Raw genomic sequence first — 27,106 nt, forward strand, 5'->3', positions numbered from 1 at the left:
TTGTTTCAGGCTCTCTGCAGATTCATATATGTATTGCTGCATCAGTTACATCCAGGTCACATTCTGAAGGTTTATTCTGCAGTCATAACAGCTAAACACCAACTATATATATATATATATATTATATATATTTTATATATATATATATATATATATATATATATATATATATATATATATATATATATATATACACACACACACACACACACACACACACATATACAAGAACGCCAGTTCTACGCTTAAAAAAGTTTTACCAGCACAGCTATGTTAGGTAAGGGGGATGATTTTTTTTTTTTTTACGACGTTAGTTATACCAGCAAAAGACCTTCTTTAGAAGCAGTTATACTAGCAAAAAATGATTTTTTTCTGGTATAGTTTATTTTGCTCACTGAATCAGAATATGCTGTACCAGCAGAAACACTTTTTGGATAGTATAAATGAGTCTACCCTAGGAGGGTTTTGCCTGAGTAGCTATAAAAACAAAACTTTTAAGCACAGACAAGACTGAAAGCTGAGTCTCTGGAGAACAAATCAGAGGTTTGACCATGATGCCTCTTCTCTGCCTCCCAATGTGGTCCACTCCTTGGTGCTTTCCCCGACTTTCCCTTCAGGAAACATGGCTCAAAGGGTATGTCTACACAGCAACAAGACACCCATGGCTGGCCCATACCAGCCGACCCAGGCTCGCGAGGCTCAGGCATGCGGGGCTGTTTCATTGCTGTGTAGACTTCTGGGCTCACCCAGGCTGGAGACTGGACACTAGGAGCCTGTGAGGTAGGAGGGTCCCAGAGCTTGGGCTCACAGCTGAGCCTGAAAGTCTACACAGCAATGAAACACCTTCACAGCTGGAGTCCAATGACCCGGAGCCAGCTAGCATGGGCCAGACACAGGTTTTTTTTTTGCTGTCTAGATATACTCCAAGCGTCTTTGATATTTTTATGTAGTGAGGTGCTAATACTGAACATATTTAAAAGGCCAGTGTTAAGGTAAAAAACCTCCAAATTATCACTATTGCTTCTCAGAGGCTTGAGACTGAACACTCTTCACTTAAAACAAAACAAAAAAAAGGGGGGTGGGACAAGGATTACATTGGTTTTATGTTTGCAAATAAAGAGGAAGAGTCAAATCTGATTCCTACCATTCTTTAGATTCTTGATCATTTTAAGAAGTGTAACGATTATAAACATTCTTCATCTTCAAAACATTTTATGAACTAATAAGCAGCTCCGGAGAGAGAGCGAGAGAGAGATATACCTATCTCATAGAACTGGAAGGGCCCCTGAAGGGTCATAGAGTCCAGCCCCCTGCCTTCACTAGCATGACCAAGTACTGATTTTGCCCCAGATCCTTAAGTGGCCCCCTCAGGGATTTAACTCAACCCTGGGTTTAGCAAGCCAATGCTTAAACCACTGAGCTATCCCTCCCCCCGATGCAGCATCTCCATAGTTAAATGGGGTAAATTACCTAGCGAGATTAAGATATTAATTCTGCAAACTCCTCCACATGGACTGCTGCACTCCCATGGAGCCATAGACACTTCTTTGATGGGCCCATATGACTTATTCAAGGACACAGAAGACAGCACTGAAACCACGACTAGGGGTAAAATTTTCAGAAGCATCTAAATGACTTAGGAGCCTAAGACCCACTTTCAAAAGTGACATATGCACTTAGGAGCCTAAGTCTGATTTAAAGTCAATGTGGCTTGGGCTCCTAAGTCACCTCAGAAAATGGGACATGGATGCTTTTGAAAATTTTACCCTGGCAGTATGATGTTCAGGCTCCTAAATCATATGCTCAGATCATTAGACCAACTCTCTCTCAAAAAAAGCTGCAATACATACAATCCTTGATTTGTTTGCTTTTCAATTTCAGAACTCCAGTTCAGGTGTTGGCTCCCCTGCTTCCAGTACATTCTAATAAAAACCGACAGCAACCTTATTACTTTTAGGTGTAGGTGATTATCAGTATTTAAAGAGTTTACTCATCAAAATGTAAAGCTTTAACTCATGTCTGTATTTCTTCTTACTGCAAAATATATATGAAACAAACGCTAATAGGAGTACAATTTCAAACCATGCCTGTGGACTGTAATAAACTTATTGCACTTTGGTAAGGTATTATGGTAATGTCCAGAAGCCCCAGTCAGGATCAGGTCTCCATTGTGCAGAGCACTACACAGAAATGGTACATTTCTCTAGGTATGGATGTCCATCTAAATAATCTAACAGTTACCACCATGTAGTAAACCTAGGTATTTTGTTTTATATAGCACCTTTTGCCAACAATCTCAATCCACTTGAGGACAATAATTTATCCATTTAACATATGATAAAACTGCAGCTCTATGAAAGTAGTATCTTGTCAAAGGTCAGAAAGCAATTCAGTGGGAAGTGGGGTCCGAATCCAGATTTCCTAATCTGAGATCCTCCTGCTCTAATCATTGGATAACACTTGTTTTTACCAGAAGCAAAACAGTTCTAAAATGCTTCTGTAGATTTTGAAATACAGACTCTGAAGGTGAACTTAGCCTAAGGGCAGGTCTACACTAAACATTTACATTGGCTCCGCTGTAGTGTATCTGGTGAAGACGCTTTAAGATGACGGGAGAGAGCTCTTCATTCGGCTTAACAACTACACCTCTGTGGGAGAGCCTCTCCTGCTGACATAGCGCTGTCTACACTGGGGCTTAGGTCAGTATAATTATAACACACCCCTGAGAAACGTCGTTACACCCAAGTAATTTTGTAGTGTGGATTAGGGCTAAATCTTTCAAAACCGTTAACTTTTCCTTCCAAAAGCAAAGTGATCTTTAAATTAGAGAGACAAGGTGGGTAAGGTAATATCTTTTATTGGTGAGAAAGACAAGCTTTTGCGCTCACACAGAACTCTTCTTCAGGTCTGGGAAACTAACACAGAATATCACTGCTAAATATAAGGAGAAACAGACTGTTTAGCATAAGTAGTTACATATTTCAATGGACCACTCAAGGTGAAGTGGCCCGTTAACACCCCTTCAATCAGCGGGAGGAAAGAAAGGGAGGTGAGGGGGAAAAAGCAGCTGGGGTGGGGTTTGCTAGTGGGTTACAGATTGTTGTAATAATCCATAAATCCAGTGTCTCTATTCAGTCCATGATCTTTAGTGTCTAGCAAAGTCTCTCTCACCAACAGAAGTTGGTCCAATAAAAGATATTACCTCTCCCACCATGTCTCTCTAATATCCTGGACCAACACGACAACAACTACACTGCATACTTGAAAATAAATGAAGTTTAAAAAAATGAGTCAGCAATGTTTTCAAAGGAAGTGTAGCTTGCATATAACGCTGTAAAATATATTGGTGTCTTACTGTGGAGATTTGTCCAAAGCCATGTTCTGGCTGTACCTTTTTGATACCACACTCAGCATCGTATGGTTAGGACCTCATAAATGAAAATCAAAAGAAATACCTATGGTATTACATATACACACAAAGTACATAAGAATTACTTAAAAGAACATGAAGGCTGCAAAGTCAAGCACTCAAAAGTTAGGACAGATGGTGCTTAATGAGCAGTGATTTAATATTTTATTTTAGCCTCACAGTTCAATGTGTGGCCCCCGTGCCTTATTTACTGCCCAATATTTTAACCCTGCGCTTAAGACAATTAATTTCATCATCGGCTTTTCTATGGCACTCATCACTAATATCTGAGAGCTTCACAAATATGAATATATATTTCACAATACCCTTCTGATGAGGAACTGATGAGGCCAAGAGAGATAAGGTCAAAAGTCTGCTGTTTGAGATACCTAGGACCTGATTAATTGTACTTTATATGTTCAAAGCAGAGCTCCCACTGACTTCAGTTGCAACTGTAAGTGGTCAGCAATTCTGTAAATCAGACCGCAGGATCTTAAGTCAGACATCCAGAAAATGAGGACACAATTGCAATCTTAATAGTGTTTTTGTGTATTTGTGTAATTTTCCTAGTTTTTAAAAAAACGAAACTGAAAATAACCCTAATTTAATCATGCGGCATCATATTGACATCCATATAGCTTATATGCAGGGTTTGAACCTGTAAATCCACCACACATCTCTCCTCTTGAGCTAATGGAGTAACAAAGTAGTAGTAGGCTGTTATCCTCTGTGTGGACCAGCACTAGAGGAGGATGGGACACTTTAACACAGGGTTTCAAAGATATTTGTTGACATCATAGGAATTCCACCTGTGACGCATCAAGGCATGTATCTATGCCATGCCAAGAGTCCTAGACCACTGTAGTATCAGAAGTAACTCAATCACCACCCTTATTCTACAGCTAATTTACATGCAATGATTTCATTGGTTGTATGAGGGAGACTGCACAAATGGTGGATTATCAGGCCCAACTGCCACATCCATGCAACCACAAAGGCTTTCAGATACTAATAAGATTAATAAACCACATTCTAATAACTATAGGACACTGCAGGGTGTTACCTAATAGGCTTTTAGTGTACCTCCCTAGTGGCTGAAAGTACCATGTCTTTGGCGGCGTGTCTCTCAGTGCACCAACAGCACAGTAATGAACAACCTGTTGTAGATTATTGTCATATTAGCCTGTAATGAGTAACTGCACACAGCTAGGAAACTACCACATTGGTTTGCTTTAGGAAGGCAACTGGGGGTGAACGGGAGAGAATCTGTTTCAGCTATGAATTTTGTCTAAAACTACATTTCACACAATTGTTTTCTGCTGCTTACAATAAGGGGAGTTTAATACCTTATATAACAGCCAGAAAGACAGAAAAGACTGCCTATGTACCAGATTTTTATGTAGCCAATGGCACAAGCGAAGAAACAGAGTTAAAGAAAAATTATACAGGTGATTATTTTAGTAGCTGGTAAGGAAAAGAGAAGCAGTATCCACCACAGAACGGCATTAAGTATAGATGGCCCACCAAAGAGTAGAATTAGGCTTAGATGCAGCATGTCATCCCCCATGCCAGCTAAAGGAAAAAGCTTCTGGAAAATTGTAGCAGGGAAAGCAAAGAACAGGAAAGGGCCAAACTTGAGACTATTAACCCTCTTTTGATCTAGCAAACACTACATTAAAGAATTACCAGAACCAAGTAACTACAATGCTTATTCCCACAATTTTCTAGAGGCTGTGTCATTTACTGAGTAAACACAATTTAAATCCCTTTTTACTATTGTTCAACTGCATAATAATGAGTAATTTACTCTACCAAATAAGATATTTCTTCTCCTGAGAGTCACTTTAGATTTCCTGGCACAATTACCCACGATTTCAGATAATTAGCTTTTCAAGTCCTGCCATGCAATTGGACAATATTCTTTGTCAGTTCCTTGCAGAACAGTAATTCCAGCATCAGCTATATAGCATGAGCTAGAAGGTTGCTAATTTGAGGGCATCACAGTCACGCTGTGCTGTGATGAAAGATCACACAGTCACAAAGGAGAGATCAAAACAGGAGAAAAAAAACATTTGTCAAATATATATATATATATATATATTTTTTTTTTACAATAAAAGCCAAATAAAGGAAATGGCTATTTTTAAAAAGCAATAGACTACTTAAAAACTAGTTGAATCTTTGTTTAGCTTTTAAGTTTATGAGAGATCTCTTACTTCTATGTAGTTTCAGAATTGTGTAAGACATAGCAGTGAGAACTCGCTCTCCTTCAAGTATGTAGATATCCCATATCCTGAGAGTTAATGTAAAGGGAGTCTGCAATGACAGAATCAGCCAGAAATGTCAAAACAGCTTGCCCCAACATATGACTAAAAATAGAAATATAAAAATATAAAGCTACTCACACGATCAAGGAAACACTGAAAAAACCACTTCATTGTGTAAAAGCTCGTGGAGATCTCCTGGGAGTCCTGTAAAAAGCAACAATTTATAAATACTCAATTAAGAACGCTGCAAGGTACTGCCTGGCACATAAAGGCCTCCCACTTTTTAACCTGGAGCAATAGCAAAGTACCTTCAGCCCCAAACTTGAAGTGAGCTGTTAGACTAACTCCTTCCCTATGTCTTGCTCACTGTACAATTGAACTTAGCTGCTAATGCTGTCTGGGCACAGTGTTTAACCATTCTTCACATAAAAGAATTCTGACTGCTTCAAACAATGTTGCTTCGGTCCAACAAATGCTTTCTCTCTCTTGTTTATATTTTTCATTCATCTCCTTTTTCTGAAGGGAGAGGTACATGTTTGAGGATGAGTATTAACAGATACCCCTGGAAACATAAAATCTTCCACTTATCGTCAGAACAAGTATAGAAGAGAGTGCACGTTTCTTTCATGTTCTGGAGGAGCCAGAGCTCAGTCTGCAGGCCCATTTAATCTTTAACTTCTCTGCTGACAAGGCTGCTAGCAAGGGTGCCTATTAGTGCTAGATGGGGTGATGATCTGGTGAGGTGGATATATATCCACCAGGAAACAGACTAAGACCATCAATTCATTTCACATAGGACCTCTAGTAATTAGAATGATAATGAATTTCACTTCCTACTAACAGGGAAGTTTAAGCTTAGTTTGAACCAGGGGTTTAAGAGATGAAAGGTTTTGTATTCCATTAGTCATCTACTGTCTTCCCACCATGTACAGTTTATATTTCTGCATAGGAAATATTATTTTCATTCTAAATAGGAAAAAGCTCACTATGCCTGAAATAACTTTCCATATCTTGAGTATCGATACCAGCTAACCGTAACAAGAGGCAGAAAGACATGCCATGCTTATACTTTTCTGTAATTGTAAAACCACTGCCATTCCTGTCACTTGCATTAGCACTAGTTACAATGTTGAAAGTCTTGGAGACTAGGCTGCTGTTTGAGTGGTGAGGCAGCCAAGAAATTAAGTGACACTGAATTTGTCTTCTCTGATGACTATGGGATAGCACAATTTTAAATTAAGCCTCCATGCCTGTCACAGTCAGCTATTTCACAAGTTTCGGAAACATAAGTTCTGAAATAATGAGGGACTGACAGTACAAGAGTCAATAGTCATCTGGCATGTTCACAGGCCATATACGTTTTGCCATTCCTTGCTGTTCTTCATTGCTCATACAGGTGCAGCAGGGGTCATCACAACCTAGTAGGTAAACAAATTCAGTCTCTTTGTTCAACCAGTGTTACAGCTCTCTCTCTCTCATTTTAAGGTATATATAATGAAAGTTTTTAAAGAGGTGGATTATTTGGAAAGACAAAACTATGGGATAGCTCAGTGGTATGAGCATTGGCCTGCTAAACGCATGGTTGTGAGTTCAATGCTTGAGGGGGCCATTTAGGGAACTGGGGTAAAAATCTGTCTGGGGATTGGTCCTGCGTTGGACTAGATGACCTTCTGAGGTCCCTTCCAACCCTGATATTCTACGATTGTTCTTTGGATTCAGGCCTGCATTAGATCAGTAAAACCAATGGCATAGTCCAGTCTTGCAGTTCCTGATATATAGAGTAGCGACTGGTTAATTGCATGTACAATGTTATATTATGTTATAGTCAAGACTCTGTAAACCATAACTTCCATTTGAAAATAATTATTCATAGGTATTATTAATGTAAGTAAAACGTGGCATATCCCCAGTGAGAAATTGTGACAATTAACTTCTAAAACCATCTGAAACCATCTTACAAAATAAAGAATTTATTTGTAGGATGAGCCATTAAAAAAATGGGCTTGTTTGGGGATTTCCCAGTAAAACAAGGTGAATCAACAGTCTACTACATATAAGAAAATATAGTGGGTCAGGTTCTCAGTTGGTGTCAATTGATGTAGTTCCAATAAAAAAAATATCAATGCGGCTAAACTGATTTACTCCAGCACATGGCCTGGTATATATAATTCAAAGATGATCTAGCAGGTTCTCGTAATGAATGTTTATTGAGATTTCATATATTCCTGTTTTCAACTGGCTCGAAGTTCCCTCAGAAGGTGAGTGCTATTAAGATACTCTAAGTAAAGTATGTCTACACTAGATATGCTACTGCAGCTGACATTCTGTAGATCTTTCTCAAGAGGTTCTGAGGAAAAACTATTCTTGGTTATTAAATGTATTATAATGGATATGGGCAATACCATCATATCAGCAGAATGACTGACCACCATGAAGTTTTGTTATCTAGTCATATCCTATTGCTCTTATTAAATATTATTTTACTTGTTGGTTTACTTTGATTTGTTAAAAGCATCTATTCAAAAACGAAGGGCCGAGAGTATAGCACTGTCCATTATAACCGTGGCTCTATGCCTGGTAAGCCAAAATCCTCGAAAATTAAAGCAAGAAGCAGCTCTGACCTATAGTCCAAAGCCTTCATGAACTCTACTGTGAAAATTGAAGCCATAATTTTCATTCCAGAGGCAAGTGAGATACTGGAACTCTGTTTTCACTACACAGTAAGTAGTTTAAAAAAAACAACAAGATACACCCTGCGATTTTGGATTAATCTTTTACTGTAATGAACAGAATGTTTCCAAACTAATATATGTTGTAGCATGGCCTGAATAAGTCTCAGCACATTGTAAAAAAAATTGATTAGATTTTAGTATATACTATTCATGTTCAATAGAAACAGATTTTAGTAGAATCTGAGCCAGCTACAGTCATCAGGAAGTTATTCTCGCCATAATGCATGTGTGGACCATTCCCACTAAAAAGGTTACATGAACATTACTTATTGTTTGGCTTGAATATGCTCAACATTGTAATGAAAATAACAAACACAGTCCCAGCCCAAGGATTTCATAACTGAGAGGTAAGCAGAGTGTACACTCTATTTCTTATGCCCAAGTTCTGAAAAAAAATTCATTCCTCCTACCACGGCTACGCTTTGGGTGAAGAAGAGGCTACTCATCTTGCGCAGTAGTTGCAGTTCGAGATGTGTCCCACTATGGGTGCTCCATTTAAGATGCACCTGCTCCCCTTGAGCCCTTGATCAGAAATTTTTCTAATAGTCACATCCTTTTTACCCATTCATGTGTCCTATGTATCCTTGTGCTGCCCACTGAGGGTATATAGCCCTCAGTTCCTTCTCCATCCAAATATCCTAAGAGAACAGAGGAAGGAGGGTGGGTCGTGGAGCATGCATTGGGACATATATCTTGAAGAATTGTAGTTACTGCAGAAGGTGACCTCTTCTTCTTGAGTAGGATCCCTATGAGTGCTCCACTTCAAGTAGTACTTCGAAGAGTAACTTCTTTTTCTTCTTCTTCAATAGGTGTCCTTATGGGTGCTCTATTTCAAGTGACGCCCAAACAAGATCCTCAGAAGGAAGAGGAAGCTTCAGAATTGAGTCTAGAACTGAAGATAGTACCGCATTACCAAGTGCCACATAGGAGCTGGTGGCACGGATCAAGGCAGAGTGCTTAGAAAATGATTGTGCTGAAGCCCATGTAGTGGCTGTACATATCTTAGACACTGGGATGTACTTGAGTAATGCTGTGGATGTTGCTTCTGGTCTGGGAGTGTGTGCTATCACCCTTTGGGAGGGTTGAGCAGCAGCTGTATTGTAACAGGCAACAATACATGAGAGATCCACCTCGACAGTCTCTCAAGAGAGACTGCGAACCGCTTGGATTTGTCTGCAATGGAAAAAACTGCCTATGTGACTTCTGAAATTGCATGGTCATATCTAGATAGAAAGCCAATATTATTCCTTTCTAACATCTAAGATAGTAAAACAGGTCTCCTGTTGAGATGTATGCAGTTTTGGGAAAAAACGCTGGTAGATGAATGGACTGGTTAAGATGAAATTCCGATAGTACCTTAGGTAAGAATTTATGGTGTGGCGTGAAGAGACCTTGTCCTTGAAGAACACCATAAAGGGGGGATCCGCCATCAAGGCTCCAATTTCTCTGACCCAAGGGGCCAACTTGACAGTTACCTAAAAGGACATTTTCATACATAAGTGGAGCAAGGAACAGTTTGCCATTGGCTTGTATGCAAGTCTCATAAGATATTTAAGTACCAAGTTGAGGTCCCAGGTCAGAGTGGGAACTCTAACATGGGGATAAAGGTTCCCAAACATTTAATAAATCTTGGCGACATAGGGTGAGCAAATGGTTCTGGCTAATAATTCATCATCCAAGATGATCGGCTAAGATTGTTCCCTATGTTCCTAAGGAAAGTATTCAATAAAAGCCAGTTTATAAAATTATATTTGGCCATGATCACCTATAGTTTGTGATCTGAAATTGCAGGGTCATGGACGAATAAGACTTCCATTCAGAAAGGTCTAGTCTTTTTTGGTCCTTGTCATACAGCGTAGGCTTGGAGTAGCATTGCTTACCCCATTCATTTATTGCATTTATCACCAGGGAGTTAGGTGCGGAGAGGCAGAACAAAAATTTGGAGTCTTTGGGGGGGAACATAATATTTTTTATCCTCCCATTTACTAGTTGGTGGAATGATAGCAGGTGTTTGCCACACTGTCTTTGCCAGGAGCGTCTCATTAACAGGTAACACAACCCGTGGGAATGTTGCTGACTTCAAGATTTTAGACCTTGACTTCTTGGAATAGTATTTGAAGAGTGTCAGCTACCTCTTTATAAGGTAATCAAATTGCCAGAAATTGTCAGCCAGGGACAGTGGTGGAAGCATAACTGCCTCATCTGAAGACAAGACCACCACTCAAATAAGAATGAGTGGTGGCCTTCTTATGCACCGTAGCCCCCTACTCCTCCAACTTCTTCTGTTCGTGGGCTGGTTGGGGAGAACACTATTGGAAAACTCGAGTCTTCCTATGTGATGGAGTCGGTGGTCTGGCAAACTGCTGCCCATACACAGCCCACAGATCTCAGTATGGCCACTGAGAGGGCTCATATGGGGGAAGGGGTGACATTCACAGTTGGTTCCACCACATTTCTTGTTGCGCACAAGGTTCTTCCTAAAAGTGTCAAAGAGCAAGTTTTTATGCAGATGGGTAGGAGAAACCCATACCATCCTCCTCAATATCCTCTAATGGGCGCGGGGAGGGGGGACAAGCAGTCCTGAGCAGCAGAGACTCCAGTTTCTCCATCACTGACAACTCAGAGTACCTGAATTCTTGCTGTTCTGAGTAGATCAGTACTGATGTGGTAGCCAAAGAAGATGGTGCCATCGACTGGGAACATACCGTACAGGGGCCAATGGTGCCTTGGTGTGCCCAGTACTAAGGGTGCCAAGCAGAGAGGTACCAATGGCAGAGCTGTGTCAGATGGTACCAGTCTGGAGGAGTGCTTATCCTTGCTCTCCTTGTCCCTCGTAGACAGTACTGGGGCCCTGTCAGAGCCAGGTACTTCTTTAGAGTTCCAGGACTTTCCAGCCTCGCCAGTACTGGAGGAAGTGTTATGAGAGAATAACTGCAGCCATCTTGTGCATTCAGCCACCACTCCTTTGAAGTGAGAACACCACGTAGTCAGGAATAATTTTGTCTTTGCTGAAGAAGCAGACAAAACAGTTGCACGGCTGCAGTGTTGCTAATAAGGATTGATAAAGTGACAGATTCATGAGAATGGGAGAGGGTGTGGATAGCTGACCTTGGATCTGGGTGTCTGTGATCATGAGTTTTGGGGTTTTTTTTGCTGAGAATTGCTTTGTTGATAAGTAGAATTATGAGTTCTTTGTTGTTGTTAGGGAAATTGTTAGCTCACTAGAGGTTACTATAAGTTATGTGCTTTGTATTGAGCAACCTATAAAAATATTAGAGAATACAATTTGGAGAAGTTTTGAGAAAGATTATGACGAGCTAGGAGACTGACATTCAACTTCCCAGCGGCTATGATGAAGGCTGGCCACCAGAAGCCTGTTGCTGACCACTCATCATCTCAGACTTTGGGTAACTACATCTGGGGTGCTCTAGACTATTGTTATTTTAGATGTGTGCTTTGGACTCAATAAAAACAAGGATTTGGGGGTGAAAGCACTCGTGTGTGTACCAATCATTTATCACACGAAGGAGCCATGTCCCCATTAAATTATGTCCTGAAGCCACTTGGAAAACAAAGACTATTTGAAAACCCCAGGTAACAGAGGAGTCTTTTGCGTCTATGGTATGGATTCGAGAAGTTGAGGACTTTTAGGAGCCAGCTCCTTATGATGAGAGTTCAAGCTCCTCCTCTTCAAAGCTTTCCCTGAGGCCTCCATTGCCTTCCCCTTCTTAGGGGAAACCTATGCTGAGATGCAAGGGGTGTTGGATCTGCCCAGAAACAGATGTATTGGTGGATGGGGTCTTCTGACCTGACTCAGAAGCAGGTTGAAGAGAGCGCTCCATCAGCAGCAGCCTCAATTTAATCTCTGTTCCTCCTTGCTGTGGATTTGAGAGCCAGGCAGAAGTTACACTTCTGGGAGACGTGGGAGTCTCCCAAGCAATTGACACCCCTGTTGCTAACCAGGATAGCCTCTTGACAAGACAGGCAATGTTTGAAACCTGGCAAGCCAGGCATGCCCTGCCAGGAGAATAAGGCTCCCTGGAGGAAGGGGAAGGAGATGAAAGAAAGCCAATCCTTTCACTATTTAGATAGTTGTTATATGTAACTAACTGTAAACTAACACTAAACTTAAAAACTATAGCTAAAGTGTTTAAGCGAATAGCCGAGGCATGCTCAAGGTAGATGCGCTAAGGCTCCATCTCAGGCCAAGGCAGTTCAGAAGGAACTAAGGGCAGTTTGCCCACACAGCCCCGCCAATGGGAAGAGGGGAGGAAAGGAAGCAATTGCCCAGGGGCCCAGGCCGTTTTATAGATTCATAGATTCTAGGACTGGAAGGGACCTCGAGAGGTCATCGAGTCCAGTCCCCTGCCCGCATGGCAGGATCAAATACTGCCTAGACCATCCCTGATAGACATTTATCTAACCTACTCTTAAATATCTCCAGAGATATTTAAAAGGGCACGGGGGCCCCTGCCGTGGTAGCGGCAGCCATGAGCCCCGGGCCCTTTTACATCGTCCGGGTGGGCTGCAGGGCTCCTAGGCGTGTGCTTCCGAGTCCCAGTGCCTGCCGTGGGCTGCAGAGTGGCTCCGCCAGGCCAGCCCAGAGGCTCCGTGCACCCCGCTGGACAGCGCTGGGGAAGGAAGGGCCCTGGGGAGCCGGAGGGTGAGATGGACAGTAGCCCCTGGGGGCAGAGCCGGGGGGAGGAGCCAGCCCGGCTGCGGCAACAATCACTACAACTTTGTATCCAGGAGCAAAACTTTCTGCATCCGTTGGAGTGAGCTGGTGGGGGTTGTCGAGCTGGGAACAGAGCATGGGAGCCGAGCTCGAGGGGTAGAGCCGGGGGGGGAGGGGGGGGGGCAGAGGAACTGGGCTGGGGGGGCTGCAGGGAGCCAGGCTGGGAAAGGAAAAGAGCGGGGGATGGGGGACAGTGGTAGGCAGGGACAACTGGGGGCAAGGAAAAGAGCGGGGTGGGGGAGGGCACAGGACCGCTGGAGGACAGACTTGAGATTGGACTCAGGATCCAGTAGCCACTGGTCCAACATCTGCAGCAAAGGCGCTGGCAGCACTCCGCTGGGCACCAGCCAGGCTTTGTCTGGGGTCTGCCAGGGAGACGGGTGGGTCTTGTAAGAGGGAGGGTGGGTCTTGTTTCGGTGACAGCGCTGAGCTGGTGTGTGTGTGTGGGGGGGAAAGGGGGGCGGTATTTGAGGCTATTTTGATTTGGGGCTGGTGGCTGTTCTTTGGGGTCATGTGGCTGATCGCATTAGGGGATTATCTCTGGTATCTGGCGATGGTTTGGGGGTGATGGGATGATTGGAGATGGGGGCTGGTAGTTGGGTGTGGGGAGGTATTTCTGTTGGGACTGCTGTAAAGGGAACAGTGATGGAGTCTCACCAGAGGATTTATCTATGTTCACTAATAATAATCCTGGTGGATGCTCCCTCACTGACCATTTTTAAATCAAGATCTAAAAAAAATCTGTTGTGGGAATTATTTTGGGGAAGTTCCATGGCCTGTGTTATGCAGGAGGTCAGACTCACTAGATGATCACAATGGTTCCTTCTGGCCTTGGAATCTATGAATAAGAATGTAACGCTCCAAAAAGAGCTTCAACTGGTGCATGAGTAACATGTCAAAGAGGGACATACAAGCATTGGGGGATTATTGTGAGAATTTTCATACATCCACAGCTGCGGGTTTAAAAAGCCCATGAGCACACAGTAGGTAAATTTAATCATTATTTAGGTCACTGGTTAATGTTGGGACTCTCCCTCTCCCATATATTAGTACGCTGTTTCAGCCAGACTTTCAGTTGGGATTTTCCTTCATGTTCTGGGTGGGAAACTGGCAGAGGGATGGGGATTAGCTGGAACACAATGTCACAATGAATTTGGCTCAGGGAGATTAAATGACTTGCCTAAGGAAACCCAATGAATCAGTGGCACCGAGATAGAACTCAGACAGAGATAGAACCCAGTGTGCTGCTCTAACATTTAGGCAACATTATATTAAGTATTCCCTAAATTTAGGCATAAAAGGCCATCTTTTTAAAGGAACCTCAGTTTGGCCTTCTTTTCAGATTATTGCATATGCAAATGATTGTGTGTGCAGAATTGTGTACCACAAATGTAGAGTATTGGGGTTCTTTTAGCTGTAGGCTTTAGGAATGGGTCAAACAGCTTGACTGTCTTTCGGTGTATTTATTGTCATCTCTTGGAAGTTCATCCTTTTTTCTAGGAAGAGTTTTTACACAGAGATGAAGGATGATCCTGGGGGTACAGCAATAGGAGGTCTGTGTTCAATTCTCTGCCCTAGACTTCCTGCCTCCCATGGCTGGAGTGTGCAGTGGGGGCAGCGAAGAGCTGCCTATGATGGCACAATGCAGTGCCCATGGCAGGGGAATTCTCTGGCTGCTTGTGGTCTGGTTCGGGTGGGACGGGGGGCGGGTGGGGGGGAAGGGAGAAATGGGACAGAATGCCACCTTGGGTAAATCAAAATCTCTTTGGGCCTCCATTTCCTATCTGTAAAATGGTGATAGCAATCCTTCCTTTGTTTGTCTTGTCTGTTTAAATGGTAGTCTCTGTAGGGCAGGGGACTGTCTCCATGAGCATGAACAGCACCCTGCACAATAGGGACGTAATCTCAGTTGGGACCCATAGGTGCTACTGTAATACAAATCCATAACATAACAGCTGTAATGGTTCCCCACTGGGACTCGAGTTACGGCGTTTGCACGCTCAACTACCTTTCAATACATTCCTAGTTTTTTGACCAGTTGTCTGGATTTTTTTTTTCTTTTTTTTTTTTAAGGTAAGAGATCTCAGCTGGTTACTAGCCTTCAGGTAGTGACACAGTTACAGAAACTGCAATTTATTCTGCCTCATCCTCCCGAAGGCCAATGAGAAGAGGCTGGATGGTACCTGAGAAACAAGTACATTCAGAAGCAGCTCTGGAGTTTGCACCAGTCCCAGGTGGATGGGAAAGGAAGCTGGATGGATACCCACGGGGAAGAGCTGAAAGTTAGGGTCTCTGTGGTTGGTAAACGTGTAGCAGAGAAAATGATCCATAGAAACACAGACAGTAGGAGACTGGAAAGCAGCAAAGGTTCCCCTGGGCCCATTTGTAGGAGATGCTGTGCCCATCCTTTCTAGGGGGCCCACTGACTGTTCTGCCCTGGGGCCCAGAATTGCTGTGGCGGGTCTGGCCCCATATACGCTTGTGTGAGGCACAAGGATACACTGGATGCCAAACAGACACTGCTAACGGAAAATCTCTGATCAAGGGCTCAAGAGGTGCATGCGCACCTGAAGTGGAGCACCCAGAGGGACACTACTCGAAGAAGAGTAAGTTATCTGATTACAAAGTCTCCCTGGCCCAGAGGCACTGTGTGGTTAGTTCTGCATGTGATAAATCCTTTATAAAGGCATTCAGTGCCCAGGGGTTTGCTAAATAGTGAAATCGTGAATTGCATTTACTGAAGACTCAAATATTTTCAGGAAACCAGCACTCAGAGATGTGACTTCCAATCTGATTATTTTAAGAGCCCAATCAATGTCTCAATTCAGCCAAAACTCCATGACTTCATTCATATAACAGCAATAGGACTTTTGCTGGTTAGAACCCAACATCCATCCCCCAAATTTGTAGCATTCTAAATCAATAGATTAGACTGGACTGAAACAAGATGATTGACTTTGGTGCAATAAACACTACTTTTTTCTGGCATATTTACTTACGAAGTGTTGCTTAAGTTTAGACAAAAACTTCTTCAATATTTTCTCATGATGTTCTTGAAACCGCAACAGTTTTGGAAAACCAGGAACAAAAAAGCCTAGGGGGGAAAAAGAAAAAAAAAGGCAAATGTGCAGCATGTAACAGGGATAAGTTTCACAAAAAATTATCTAAAAGGTCTCTAAAGATTTAAAAGTGTGTTGGTTTCAATTACATCCATTTTCAAGACTGCAACACTCGAAATAATGTACACAGTACATTTTACTACATTGATGCAAGAATAAGTGTAGGTTTTATTGTTCAAGCTACTGTGGTAAAATCTCAACCATTTTCCTTTTGCCTATTTTCAATTTAATCATAGCTATGATGGATACAAGCTACATCAACTCTGATTTAGTCTGCACCACTATAAAAGCCCATGGCAAGCAGACTTTTTTTTTAATGGCAGATTCCAAAAAAGGTTAAAAACAGTAATCTAAAGTGTGGTTTTGCCCTCGACAGCGAGTGTAGAAAGGCACCTTCTTAGCAAGTCTGCTCTCCATGTGTATTCACAAACCACACAGCTGCCAGAACTTGTGCAGCAGCAAGGGTAGAGAAAGAGAGAATATTAGGCAGGGCTCCCCACGCAGATGTGGAATTAATAAGAGAGCGTAATTGGAAGACCATGGGCTTGTACAGTGAAACTAAGGGCATAGGTAACCTGCGAAAACTTTATTGGTGATGTGTCTGAGAATGAAGCAGACAGATTGAATTTCACTGCCTCAGCTGAGTTTGCAGGGCAGGCAACAAGGGGAAAAAAACCACAAATTTTTACTTGTAAACTGAGATAGCTGATATGAAAGTTAGTCAGGCAAGGTGGTTGAGGTAATATATCTTTTATTGCACCAACTTCTGTTGGTGAAAGTAAGAAGCTTTTGAACTTAAACAGAGCTCGTCTTCCTGGTATTTTTTCAGCAAAAGTAGTCCAATAAAAAAATATTACCTCACCCTCCCTGCTTCTCTATTATCCTGGGACCAACATGGCAACAGCACTGCAAACAACATGGAAGTTAGCGCCATAATAAACAAGGACCCCAAAATACTACTTTAATGGAACCAGTTTTTTAGAATAGACTCAAATTTTAAAACCAAAAGATGCCTTCTGGCCAGCTGCCAATTCAATAATTCAGCACAATATGCAGAATGACTAAGCATTAAGATCTCCTATCTCAGAATCATGGAACCTATGTTAATATAGCAACTCCTCTGTCATACGAAAAAAGGAATGTCTGATGTTACCTACACTCAGCTAAGCAAAATTGTTTTCTTTTTACATTAACTATGAATCAGTACCTCAAAGCTAATTGTGCATCATTAATAATATTCAAAGATACCTAAAGATACCGTTGCTCTTTCCTTTCATACACTAATTCTTTAGCCTGAATCTGGAAAATACTTATGGAAATCCTAAGGGAAATAGCTTTCAAAAATTTAGATGATTTTTAGATCATACCTACATTTTATGATTTGGAGACTTTATGCCACACATACAGAAAACATTTAGGGTACATCTACATCCGGGGGGGGGGGAGGAGAGAGAGAGAAGAGGGGGACACATGGGGTTTCTGTCTTTTTTTCCCTGCAGTGTAGATGTACCCTTACAGTCAAATCCATCCATTGATTTCAGTGGACTTATACCAGAGGTTAGTTGGGTTGTATATTTTGAGAGACACTTGGTTGCACTGGAAAAACAGTCTGAGTCCGCAGGTCACAGGTGGATGGCAGATGAAACAAAGCGCTTTGTTTATTATAGAGAGGAACTTTTTAGCCCTGCTACTCTAGGCAGCACCTTTTTTTAATTGCACTACTCAGCCATCACTGTCAGCCATTTATTTCAGAGAGTGATGTCTTGATTATTGGCATCAAGTGGGAGAAGAGTAATTTCCCCCAGGTTTAGAATTGAAACGCATGCATAGCAACAATTTAGACTTGAAATAGTTTAAGGGCTACTTTTTAAAAGATGTACACAGGAAGAAACGCAAATAGCAATGTGCATGCATACTTCATGTAATCAATTTGAAAGTTTACTCTTTAGCATCTCCAGTGTTTATTGTAATGCTTTCACTGCTGTAAATGGATTTTAGGTATATAAACTGAAGTGCATTTGATTATTTGGGGGCAGGGGTATTATTCATTCAAACTATAGTTAAGGTTATATGTTAGCACATCTATAAACACAAACTTCCCCACCGGGGTGCTGTAAGGCTTAGTTAATACTTCTAAAGCACTTAAGATCTTCCATTTGAGAATCTCAAAGTGCTAAGTATTTTATCAATCATGTTTTTAGGAATTTTATAGCCTTGATGGAAAAGAATTCGCTCCAAGCTCAAACTTGTCAAGCAATAATTTGGCCTGGGAGGGAATATTTTAAAACAGATTTCATTAAAATTAAATCCAGCCATTTTCAGCTTACACAAGCGATGGTAATGGTTTGTGAGGGGGAGATGGGACACACTTATTTTTATTCTGTTCCATTTATTCCAGTTTGCACATAGCCCAATTGTTCATATATGTAAAAATGTACATGCCCAGCTCTGGCAGTAGTGTTTGTTAGCTACCAGCTCAGTGCAGACAAGCTAAAGGAGCATACGCACAGCAACCCTCATGGAGCTCCTTCACCATCAGCCAGTTGGGTGCACTTGGGCACACTGTAGCAGTATGAAATGACCCCTGCAAAAGCGAATCGCTTTAGAAATTTATTCTATCAGAGTTCCTCAAAGGCATCATGTTAAGAGCACAAATCCAAGGATAAGAATCTCTCCTGGCAACAGTGTGATGTGCCCAAACACCAACATTTTAAATCTGGAGGATGTTCTTTATTCTATTTAATAGTTTACAGAAGACTATCTTTTGGCCCAAAACAGCATCCCACGGTGGTGGTAGGGGAAAGCCTACAGGTGTATAAAGGTCATATGTACTACAGATGGGTAAACGAGTTTGGAAAATAATAAGAATGGATTAGTTTAGTTTACATTGGTTTGGAAAAGGTAAAGAGAAGGACAACAAAAATTATTAAGGGTATGGAACAGCTTCTGTATGAGGAGAGATTAAAAAGACAGTGACTGGGCTTAGAAGAGAGACGACTAAAGGAAGATATGATAGAGGACTACAAAATGAAAAAAGGTGTGGAGAAAATGAATAGGGAAGTGTAATATAACCCTTCACATAACACAAAAACCAGGGGTCACCCAATGAAATTAATAGTCAGCAAGTTAAAACAAATATGAGGAAGAACTTCTTCACACAACACAAGTCAACCTGTGGAACTCATTGCCAGGGGATGTTGTGAAGGTCAAAAGTATAACTGGATTCAAAAAAGAATTAGATACGTTCATGAGGATAGGTCCAAGATGATCAGGGTTGCAACCCCATGCTCTGGGTGTTCCTAACCCTCTAACTGTTAGAAGCTGGGAGTGACAGGATGATAGGGGATGGCTCACTCAATAATTGCCCTGTTCTATTCATTCCCTCTGAAACATCTGGCACTGGCCACTGTCAGAAGGTAAAGAACAGATAGAAAATACTAAAATTTAAAAGTAAATAAATTAGAGATTAACACAATTAGATTTAATTAACAAAATGGTGGAACGATAGAATTCTGTGTGAGGCAAAAATACAGCTCGCCAACAGTTTACCCTTAGCTCATATCATTGTGACTACCTACAGCGTTAGTTTTAACTGTGGATTTCCAGCTTTGCCAGTTGATGTCACAGCCATTTAACAGGTTTTTTTATACGGTTTTCATTATTATTCAATTGCTATATAAATGTCTGCACTACCAAATTTTGACACTGCCAGGCAAAGATAACTGAAGTAACTTCCATGAATATCAGCAATGAAGTCCAGAAACACAGTCCTTAGAATAAATACCTGTAAGTGCAGCATTTAACATAGAATAATAGCTTTATCTGCATTTTACAAGGCTCTGACAAAGTGGCATTTGTAACATTACTTTACAGAACAAATCAGAGGCACTCATAGCTGAAGCAGAAACACTGATACACTTAAACAAAGTGACAGCTATAAGAGAACTTTTGGGTATTTTCCCAGAATAAATCACACTCTTTCTCTCACACACCCCTTTTAATGGGACACAAGCAGAATAATATTAAAGGATGGGAAATTTTCATTGATGACTACTCGGAGGATATAACCTATAAAACAATCATATGTAATTGTAGATAAGTGTTAACCATATTTATTAAGAAATTATTAAGCATTATTTGTTCTGCAGTAGAATGCAATAGCCCCACACAAGAGAAGGGCCCCGCTGTGCTAGGCACCGAACACACGCAAGTGGATATGGCCCCTGTCTCAAACAATTTATAATCTAATTAGGACATGTTGAAATTTAATTTCTACTATGTGAGCTGAAATACCATACCATGCATAGCATGTTTAGGACCTGAGAGTAGTTTCACCAGGGCCCAGAAGGCATCTTCTTCATTCATGTACATGAGGAGTAAAGCTGTGATCTGGCTCATTCCCTGACAGTATCCAACCTCCTGAAATTTAGAGGACAGGAAACATTAACTTTGTAAACAAAAAAACAACTATTTGTGTATTTTTTTAACATGAGAAAATACACCATTTTTGGAATAAGCTCTCTAAATATGGCAAACCCACACAGCCCTCAAATTTTAATCGTTAAAATTTTCCTTTAAACTCTATTACCATGTCTATTCAAAAACAAAACATATCATACTATAAGTGATAATACGCTGTCTTCCAACTGGTGCTTGAACTGGCTTTGGCCTTTCATTAAAATACAGTATATTTGTACACTAAATCCTTTATTTTAAAATGTTCGCATATAATTTATATGAACCTACACCCAGAACAGATGTGTTTTCTATTCTCCATGTGGAGCAGCACAGTATATGGCAAGAAGATATTGCAGATACATAAACAAGTGAGACAGACCTCTCTCCCCTTATTCAAAAACGGTAGCAATGAAAAACAGGAAACCCTACAAGGCTACTGTACTAATATATTAACTCCTACGGTGGAAACCAGCAATAAGAAATATCAGACTGCTTAAGTAAGGATTATTACTGACTTTACAAAACCAGCTGCTAATGTATATTTGATGAGAAAGATAATTATTGAGAAAGTCTTTTAGACAGATGGTTTCGTTGCAAAAACTTTGGCCAAGGAAGCCTTTTAATTTGCTTTAATGCTGAAAGATAAAAAGGAAACTAGCTAAGAAGTCTGAAACAACTGATATATAATAAAAGAAAAAAATGCAACAAACTTTTTCTACTTGTTTAAACACTTGTTTAAACACTACCAATGTCTATATAATATCCATTGATTTTAAACAGCATCTTTCATGTAATATAAATTATCACGTAATATAAATTATTATTAGTTAATACAAACAATGTGCTGTGGAAAACAAAGAAAGTCCCTGTCAGAGTTTTAATCCTAATTGTAACCCTAAACACCGTACAATCAAAAATCTAGGGCACCTATTAAATGACAGAAAACATAATTTTAGAATTAAAAACAGTAATATTAGCTGTGTAAAGTTAAACACAACTATAAAAATGTCTGCAGGATGGGGGCATAAATGAGTAAGCACAGAAGTGGACATCTGACAACATTTACATTACTTACGTTTTTAATAGGCAACTCAGAATTAAATGCTACAAACCAGGAACGTTTCTGGTACATAACACGAGATCTAAAAACCCCAGTTTGGGAAAGCACCGCCATTCAGGACAAGAATGGAAAACTTTACCTTACGAGAGAAGACTCAAAGAGCTTGGCTTGTTTAGCCTAAGAAAAGGCTGAAGGAAGGAGATATGATTGCTCTCTGTAAATGTCAGTGGGATCAAATACAAGGGAGGGAGAGGAGTTCTTAGTTAAGCGCCAGTGTTGACAAAATAAACTGGCCATCAATATATTTAGGCTTGAAATTAGATGAATGTTTCTAAACATCCGAGGAGTGAAGTTCTGGAACAGCCTTCCCAGGGAAGTAGTGGGGCCAAAACACCTAACTGGCTTCGAGACTGAGCTTGATAAGTTTATGGAGGCAATGGTATGATGAGACTGTTTACAATGGCATATAGCAGTGGTGAGCAACCTACGGCCCATCAGGATAATCTGATTGGAGGCTGCGAAACATTTTGCTGATGTTGACCGTCTGGAGGCACTGCCCCTCGCAGCTCCCGGTTCTCTGTTCCCGGCCAATGGAAGCTGTGGGAAGTGGCGCCTGCAGGCAAAGGGGCTGCAGGGACGTGCTGGCTGCCGCTTCAACAGTGTTTGAACTCAAGCTCCAAACAGTGTTTGAACTCAAGCTCCCAACCCTACAACAGCCAGATTGAGATGGCAACAGTTCAGATCTTTATGTAAGTTGAGAAGTATTTTCAGTAACTTTTGCAACATTGTTTAAAAGACCCATATTTGATCTCAACTGTACATGAAACATGACTTACCGTATTATATATTGAATATGCAGCTAAAACATGGAATAAGGATTGTTGCCTGGAGAAACAAAACAGTAAGTAAATGAAAATATTTAATATTGTTTTTAATAAAAAACAGAAAGCTACTGAATCTACTTTCTGAATATCTGTTTCTCCAATTTGTCTAATTTTAAAAACAGAGAAATATACTTCATAATCAAAATAGATGTAATATAATCAAACAATACCTACTACTTATAATGGTTTACATAAGAACATAAGAATGGCCATACTGGGTCAGACCAAAGGTCCATCCAGCCCAGTATCCTGTCTACCAACAGTGACCAATGCCAGGTGTCCCAGAGGGAGTGAACCTAACAGGTAATGATCAAGTGATCTCTCTCCTGCCATCCATCTCCACCCCCTGATAAACAGAGGCTAGGGACACCATTCCTTACCCATCCTGGCTAATAGCCATTAATGGACTTAACCACCATGAATTTACCATGTTCAAAGTACTTAAACAATAACTAATAATGTAACACCTCTAGGAGATGAGTGGGGAAACACATCAATTTTACAGCTGGGGAAACTGAGGCATAAACTGGGTAAGAGTTACATTTTCAAAGCATCCACTAGTTTTGCATGTCAGTAGGGTTGCCAACCCTCCAGGATTGCCCTGAAGTATCCAGGAATTAAAAATTAATCTTTCATTAAAGATGGTCATGCGATGAAACCTTCAGAAATACGTCCAACCAAAATTGGCAACCCTACGTGCCCGATATGAGACTCCTTGGATCCGATTCTTAGAACTGCTGAGCACCAGCAGCTTTTATTCATTTCAGCGGAAGCTACGGAGGTTCAGCTGTTCTCAAACAAAACAGGCCCAATGTGTCTTAAGCTGGGCACTCAAAAATTGAGGCACCCAAAACTAGAGACCAATTTGAAAATTTAGGCCTATATGACTTTCCTGAGGTCCCACAGTGCATCAGTGGCAGACCCAAGAACAACACTTGGAACTCCTATTCCTGTGCCTGGTCTTACGCAACTTGCTGACTCTCATACATGCTTTGAGAAAGCTTTGCCCTATTTAATAATTACTCTCCCTTTTTCTTTCTATATTACCCCATTGTGTTCTAATTACTATTTGTTAATATATTAAAATTGAAAGTGTGAATTCTGCTTCCTCTCCAATTTAGGAGTTAAGTAATGTTGAGTGTAGAGTTATGCAGAACTTTCAAAATGAAATCCAAGATTTGCTGGAACTGTGTGTAAACTTCAGCAAACAAACTTCAAGGTTTGTTCAGAACTTAAGAGTCTGGGAATGTGAGCCAGTATCAACAAAAACTAAAAACCATAGAAATGAAAATGCTGAGTTTTGCACAGGTCTAATCAGCTATCCTGCATCCCCAATGCATTCTTCCCCTTTCCCATCCCTGAACCAAAACTTGTAAATGTCTTTTTACTCTTCTGCTGACTGTCAAACAAAAATGTTATGTTTCCCGTTAATGGAGATGGGAGGGAATAATCTGTTAACCTTGGCGAGCGCTTCCCCTAGGTCAATTAACAGTGTTTCCTCTGAACATGCTCACTGCATGATTATGTGAGTAGATACCACTTATTTATAAACATGTGTGGGTGTGCTGTTAACGCTGTACAGAGGTCAGGAATGTGTGTGTGTGTGTATTGTGGGGTGTGTTGTTTTTTTGGTTTTTAAGCCCTAAACTCATGCACTTTGATTCCAAAGTTTTATGATTGCCACAGAAACAATATGGGCAAAAGAATGGAAGTTGGACTTCAGTTTCTACCTTCCTTTAACTATTGAATGATGATGAATTATTATGGTACTAGACATTAAACTTGAGTCTTATTTCTTTCAAAGGACAATTTCTGTCTTTCACTTTATTTGGTCTTTGATTGCATTGGGTGATTAAAGCATGTTTATTTTCATTTGAAGAAAATTTGCATTTAACCACATATTTCTTCTTATTCATCCAACACAGACCCACTTCACAAGGAAAATGGGGGACATTTTAAAGACAATCTGCACTGGCAGATAAACAAAGAGGTGAGTAAAGGCTCCATTCATATCTAAACGTGGGTTTCATAAACAGATTGTGTTCTGCATTTTAAAAAACTGCATCACACTTCATTAATTCAGTTTAAGAATTTTAAAACAAAAAAGCGCATTCAGCTTTCTCTCGAGGTTTAATGTCAATGTATGTATGAAACACTACACTTTCATATGTCAGACACATGAAAAATTAAATTAAGACTACATTAGATTAGAAAATCTTGGTTTAACTTCTCCTAGGGTAAGTGCTATAGGATTTAACTGAGCAAAGACATCTTTGATCAGACATAAAATTATTCTTCTTCAATAGTATGTGTGCACATGCATGCACACACACACACATTATTTCCCTTCTACACAAACATGCTTCCTTCACTAATTTCTTTTTGTTAATCTTTAGGTATATTGTTGTTTTAACAATGAAATATTGAACTTGCTTTTTAAACTATTTATATTGAAGCTACATTGCTTTAAATTATTTTTAGCAGGACAAACTAAGTGCTAGTCATCATCATGTTTGAGCAATTCTGCTCATCTTTTTCCACAGATTTTAGAACCTGGACTTGGACCAAACTCTCAGAGTGGCCATGCAGGGGAAGAAGCCACCCTGACTTCTGCGCTGCCTTCAGAGAGTACAGCTGCAGAGCTTCTTGCAGCCAGGAGAGGTACCTGGAAGTGGAACTGATCTCCCCCAAGAGTGGCTGTGTAGGGGAAGAGGACGTCCTGTCCCTCCCCAGCCTGGCTGGGACCAATAGCTAGGAGCCCTCAACTGGGGTGCTCCAGCAGCACGGGGAGATCAGACCCACCTCCACGAACCTCCTCTGGCTGCAGGAAGCTCCACAGCTGCTACCTTTGGAATCCAACTCTGAAGGCAGCATAGGAGTGAGTGTGGCAATCCAGCAACCCCCCTACAACAGCCTTGCAACCCCCCACGATCCCCCTTTGGGTCGGGACCCCCATGGTTACAACATTGTGGAATTTCAATGTAAACACCTGAAAACATGAAATTGACTAACTTTAAAACCCTCTGGCTGTGAAATTGACCAAAATGGACCCTGAATTTGGTTGGGCCCTAATTATGAGGTGTCAAACTTCACAGGGACGCTGCACAAATCAGATGGAAGAAAGTAGCCAAACGAAAACTAAATGTAAAGGGCACAATATTACTATTGTCTAACATTAACTAGCTTTAACTAGTAACATTTTAATACTATTTACCCTAAATGTTCCCACTAAAGGCCTAAAATAGGATGAATACAAAAACATTCAGAAGAATACAAACTGTTGAAAAGGTAAGCAATTTACTTTCAGGAAAAAAAATAACTGGACTCCGTTACTTTAGTGCAGGATATGGTTACTGCACTTTCACCAAATGCCACTAGAAGTACACAATGTGGAAATTCCACGATCTACCACGGATTTAGGGTCACTACTCAAAATGTTTATTTCTAGATTTCTACAGAATTTAAGGATTTCATTTAGACTCTACGTTCTCAAGGACACAAATCTTGGGGTATTTTTTACTTGTCTGTGAAGTATCCTACGCAACGTTCTACAATAATATGAACAACAAAGTAGTAAACAAAATAACACATTTTAGTTTATCGCACTTATAACTGTGAATATAACCTTTGGAAAGTGAACAAATGCACTGAGGTCTTCCAGAAGCTACTGAAAAAGAATGAAATGATACATTTGAAGAGGAGTGAGATGTGTCTAAGGGTACGTCTACACTACCTGCCGGATCGGTGGGTAGCAATCGATCTATCGGGGACCGATTTATCACGTGTAGTGTAGACGCGATAAATCGATCCCCGATCACTCTCACTGCTGAGCTCCAGTCAGGGGGAGCCGGAGCCGTCGATCACGCACCGCGAGGAAGCGAAGTAAGTAATTCTAAGTCGATCTAAGATAAGTCGACTTCAGCTACGCTATCCTTGTAGCTGAAGTTGCGTATCTTAGATCGATCCCCACTCCCCCCAGTGTAGACCAGGCCTCATTCATCTCAATGGGGGTGTTGACCCTGAAGCCTAAGAACAATGCTGTCATTTGGTATGTTTATGTTAAAGATGTTTAAATTGTGAAATAGTTAACTAATATTCTTTATCCAACAACTGTAAAACAAAATATTGCAAAAAAAGTCTGAAAGTATTAAGGTGGCAAAGTTTAATTATATAAATATATTACATGTTCATAGCTAAAAAGTTGCTTTATTTGGATCTCAAAACTACACTCCGAAAGAGGGAAAATACAGAAAATCTAGGAGAAGGCTAAAAGACTAGAGGGGAGAGATTAAAGTTATCAGAGAAGTAAGAAAAACATTTTTTTTTAACAACATTACTCTATAAAGGTATACATAATTTATTAAAGAATTTAGTCTTTTCTTGTGCTTTGAATTTGTTTTAAATAGAGGCCAACACATTTTCTCAGATTTTGTAAAAATGTC

The 27,106-nt window shown here is 40.7% G+C and overlaps 1 protein-coding gene across 3 annotated transcripts in view; it reads right to left on the minus strand.

Moving 5' to 3' along the window:
- The window catches only part of USP6NL (USP6 N-terminal like), a gene marked incomplete in the record, with an annotated part of 204,590 nt that overhangs the window by 18,633 nt on the left and 158,851 nt on the right, over positions 1 to 27,106 (minus strand). For all 3 annotated transcript variants that reach the window (XM_034764788.1, XM_034764796.1, XM_034764780.1), the window contains 5 exon segments: positions 5,626 to 5,725; positions 5,815 to 5,880; positions 16,143 to 16,237; positions 20,561 to 20,681; positions 22,617 to 22,665. In XM_034764788.1, coding sequence (XP_034620679.1) covers positions 5,626 to 5,725; positions 5,815 to 5,880; positions 16,143 to 16,237; positions 20,561 to 20,681; positions 22,617 to 22,665 — 431 coding nt within the window.

The sequence above is a fragment of the Trachemys scripta genome, chromosome 1 (genome assembly GCF_013100865.1).
Source record: "Trachemys scripta elegans isolate TJP31775 chromosome 1, CAS_Tse_1.0, whole genome shotgun sequence".
NCBI lineage: Eukaryota > Metazoa > Chordata > Testudines > Emydidae > Trachemys > Trachemys scripta.